Consider the following 4,504-nt stretch of genomic DNA (forward strand, 5'->3'; position numbering starts at 1 on the left):
CACCCCCACGGGCCCCCCACGCCCGCCCCAGCTCCCGCACACTCACTCCACACCTGCCCCAGCTCACGCACACTCACTCCACACCTGCCCCAGCTCACGCACTCACACGTGCACCCCATACTCGCCCCAACTCATGCACACTCACACATGCCACACCTGCCCCAGTTCACGCACTCACACGTGCACCGCACACCTGCCCCGGCTCACACATGCTCGCGCCCTGTCCCAGGCGGAACCTGACGTCCACTCCCGCCACCTCCCTTGGCGCTGAGCTCCCAGCCTGGGAGGAAGAGGCCGGGGCAGGAAGCTGCTCTGCAGCCCCTGTGCCTGGGGTCTGGCAGGCCGAGGGGACAGCTCGCTGTAAAGACAGCGCTTCCTGGAGAAGCAGGGCTCTGCTCGCGACAGAACAAAGCTAAACGCAAAGGTAGCCCTTTGAACTGTCAGCGAGCGGCTCCCCCAGCCCTCCAGACACGGGAGTGACCCAACAGGGGGACCCTCCCGCCAGCGAGTCTCACGGAAGTGCTAGCTGCGTGCTACGTGCCGCTTCTACGTGTCCAGCAGCCACGTCAAAACGCACGCCAGCACACGTGGTGTCGGCCTTTGTGTGTCTTCAGGCCGACAGAGCCAGAGTCCCCTCCGCACGTGCTCAGTCTAGAAACGGCTGACGGGTCCCCCGTAGTCCCCCCGCCTGGGGAGCCCACACACAGCACGTGCCCGAGGTGGACAGCGCGTCTCAGCGCGGGAGCCGTGTGCTTGTGGCGGCCACGACAGACACGCGGTCCAACAGGTGAGCTGAAAGCCGGAGGCTGCGACCCGCGTGTACACCGTGGAGCCACCACCCAGGACGTGCCTGCGGCCCTGTGCAGGCCTCGCACGCCGTCACCAGGCGGGCCCTCTCCTGGGGCCTTTCTTCCAGAAATGAAATTACCCGAGAAAGCAGTAGGAAACATTTAAAGCCAAAATCTGTGAAGCCCCGCTGGCCAGTGCCGAAAGCCACGCAGGCTCGCCACTGCGTCCCGGACGCGGCCCGTGGGGATGGCCTGCACATGGGCACGCCGCCCGGCGAGGGCGCCGCCTGCCTTGGTCTCAGCGCGACGAGGCTCCTCTGTGGTCTGCCGGCCACGCAGGCTGAGCGGGCTTGCAGCACAAAACGAAACATCCCATTCTGACCGACTTGCCTAGCAATCGATAAGGCACTGGGAGGAATCTGGGGGTACACGTGGACAGCTGGGGCCAGAGGTCCAGTTTAAATGGCTCCTTCTGGCGAGAACCAAGCAGGCACCAGCCCCTGGGCAGCTCCGGGCTGTTTAGAGCCGGCCACACCCCTTGGGGCCACAACCCTTAACCGCCAGACCACATGGGTTGCGTCCTGAAGCTGCTGGCCTTGGGAATTTCTCATTTGCCCCCTGCCATGCCCGGTGACGAACTGGCTGCCAGGCAACCTGTCAGCAGACCAAGCTGTGGGCCGGGGCGGGAGGCGGGGGGAGGGAAGGCCCACTCACCCGTACCAGTAGCGGGGGTCACTGGCCACGCAGTGGTTCAGGTTGCGGTGGGCCAGCGCCTTCTTCTTGTTCAGGACGAACTCCTGCAACTTCATCTTCACCTCCGTGCTGGCCACGGCACCTGGGGGAGGGGAGGAGAGGGCACAGGGCGCTGACTGCGGCTGCGCCGAGCGGGAGGCCGGGCTGGCGGCCTTGGCCACCCCAAAGCTGCTGGCGGAAAGAAGGCCAGAGCCTCCGAGTGCAGCCTCTGCCCGCGAAGGCGACGTGGGTGCGATGGGCAGGAAGACGCTGTCCCTCGACACACACCCGCCTCTGAAAGGGTCCTCCTCCCTCAGGCGGAAGACGCAGCAGCAGTGCGGTGGGGTTCGGTGCCCCCAACGCGGCACTGCCCGACGGCGTGTGGACGAAGCCTGTGTCCCAGGCAGGCCTGCTGCCACCAGGTGCGTCCCCAGTCCTTCCCAGGGCGTGGTCTGCTTCTCGCAGCCGCTCAGGCGCAGAGCGGGTCCCCATCGGGGCTTGGCCGGAGCCCTGTGCGCCACGGTTTTCTGGGGTGGTGGTTACACAGCCCGTCAAGAAAAACCCGCAAATCTGACGACACACAGAAGAAAAAGTCCAAACCCACCTGCCTAACGCGAGACCCGTGGGCGTCTACCCCGTCCCGACAGAGCTGCAGCCACGCCTGGCAGCGCAGCCAGCCCGCCCCGACCCCGGAGGCCCACGCTGCCCGTCACATGTGGACGAGCAGTGCGCTTCAGCCCCGTGCGAGTGCAGCCGCCACACACCGCCACGGCATAGAGAGGTGACTCCAGGACACAAAGGGCCGGGGTCGTAGCCCGGGGCCCCCGGTGGAGCCGCACAGAGGGGCCACCCGGGCAGGTGGGGCCAAGGCTGAGGGCACAGGCCGGCGGGCATGACGGATCCAACGCCAAACCTGCCACGTGACTTCGGTTTGCTTCTCCCTGCGGTGGACGCCCTTCTCCTGGGCCCACGTGCCTCTGGGGGAGCCGCGACCCCACAGACAGGACAGAGAATGGCTTTCGGGACCAGGCGTTCGGCCTTTTTATCAGCAGCTTTTTGACAGAAGGGGACGGCGCCCTGCAGTGCTGGCCGCGCACCCCGCCCGGGCTGCACACGAGCAGGGACGGAAATGCCGTCGGGCGGTCCCGACCGCTCAGGGGGCACAGACGCCGTTTACTGGATTTGCTCTTTAAATTTCTGTGAAAGGACAGTGGAGCGCAGGTTCCTGTAAGTGTTAAATCTGTGTAAAGCTCGACTGATTGGAGAGAGCGTGTCCCGCTGACCGCGATGGAAACTGCTGCGAACTTTAAGAATTCACGGTCTCACCAGATTAATGGCATTAATTGGTATCAATGAGTAAAGAAAACTGTGGATTTAAAATTAGAAGTACGGTAAATGTTCAGTGTAATAAAACTTCTAAGCATTCAAGAAGAAATTCACTGAACAGACCCGAGGAGCTCAGCAGCAGACGCTCGGCCCTGCACTCCCGCGTGCCGCCTGCCCGCGACCACAAACACCCTCTAAGCCGGGGCGACAAGGGCCCCTTCACAGGCGGCGCCGGTCCGCGCCCGCTCACACCGGGGCCTGAGGTGTCCCCAGCAACCGCCAGGCCTGCCTCCCCACAGGACCACACTCGCGGGCCGCAGAGGCAAACAGCCACACTGCACACGGTTCATTATTAATCATAAAACCCGACCACCCAAATCCGCACCCCGAAAACCGCTGAGACTGCTGCTGGGATGGGCTGGGAGGCGGCGCGGAGCATCCGACCGACGCTCGGGGCCGGGGGCGCTCAGGGTGCTGCACAGATCGTGAGCTGCACACACAACCCAGATGGATTTGGGAGTCCCCTTGCCCTTTCCACATTTTGTGAGGCTGTGTGCTTTCATTGGGAGATTCTGGAAAAGTAGGAGGCACTGACTGGGCTGAGCTGCCCTCTGCAGTCTGAAAGGCTGGTATTTATCGGGAGGCGGGGCGCAGACTGCCTAGCTGGTACCCTCGGTTCAAACTCCCGCCTGGGTAAAGGGCAGTGAGTTCCCCAGTCCAATGAGGAGCCCCGCCCGGAGACGCGTGAGGCCCCAGCGGGCGGGCGGGGGCCACAGAGCCTGCAGCCAGCGCTCACGGGCTCCTACGAGGACCGGGTGCTGTCTGCAGGCGGCTTTCTAGAGCAGAAGGCAGTGCCCATGTGGCAGGCCGCACGTCACGTAGCAGGCACAGGGCCTCAGAGTCTGAACATGAAGCCAGGGCTCGTCCAGACCCCCGGCTCTCAACCCTGGCCGCACAGAAGCCTCACCAGGCGTCTCGCGGCCCGCGAGTGTGGATCTACACACCAGGACGCCTGGGCACGCTCCTGGCTGGGCCTCTTCCCTGAGGGGCCCGAGGAGTTGTCCCGGGGGACGAGCATACAGAGCGGCCTCCTGGCTGAGAGGAAGCCGGGCATCGCTCAGACGGTACGAGAGCGGCCTGGTCCACGGGGAGACATGCGCAGCCGCAACAGGAAGCAAAACCCAGGTCAGCGCAGTCGCCGTGCCTGCTCTCGGCCACGGGGTCCCACAGACGGGACCCGGCTGAGGCACTCGCAAACTGCCGTCAAAAAACAGAGCGACTCTGAAACATTCAGGCCTCAACTCACCCGTGCAACACACTACGCATCTCACACGCTTTATGATTTTCAATATTTTTAAGTCCGTTAGGAGTCAGCCGGACATGTTTAAAATGCTTAAATCAAACCGAAAGTCGTGCAAAATGCCCTGTAGCCCCTGAAGAAGTTGCCCTGCCGCCGGCACCGGGAGCGGCGTGGCAGCGGCACCCGAGGGCCCCGCAGACTCACTCTCTTTGCCTTTCTCCTTGTTCTTGAGCTGCTGCAGCTTCTGCTCCCGGTGCTGCTTCTCCAGCTCCTGCTCCTGGCGGTGCCGCTCCAGCTTCCGCTGATGCTCCAGCAGCTCCTGCTGGTGCTTCATGGCCAGCAGCTCCTGCTGTTGCTG

The 4,504-nt window shown here is 63.9% G+C and overlaps 1 protein-coding gene across 1 annotated transcript in view; it reads right to left on the minus strand.

Annotated features, from left to right (window-relative positions):
* HDAC4 (histone deacetylase 4) overlaps nt 1-4,504 on the minus strand; it is a 201,808-nt gene that overhangs the window by 62,399 nt on the left and 134,905 nt on the right. The window contains exons 6-7 of the mRNA XM_015587825.2: nt 4,351-4,501; nt 1,503-1,623 (exon numbers count right to left, since the gene is read on the minus strand). Coding sequence (XP_015443311.1) covers nt 1,503-1,623; nt 4,351-4,501 — 272 coding nt within the window. The remainder of the gene's footprint in view (nt 1-1,502; nt 1,624-4,350; nt 4,502-4,504) is intronic.

Source organism: Pteropus alecto, unplaced genomic scaffold (assembly GCF_000325575.1).
Source record: "Pteropus alecto unplaced genomic scaffold, ASM32557v1 scaffold143, whole genome shotgun sequence".
Classification (NCBI taxonomy): domain Eukaryota; kingdom Metazoa; phylum Chordata; class Mammalia; order Chiroptera; family Pteropodidae; genus Pteropus; species Pteropus alecto.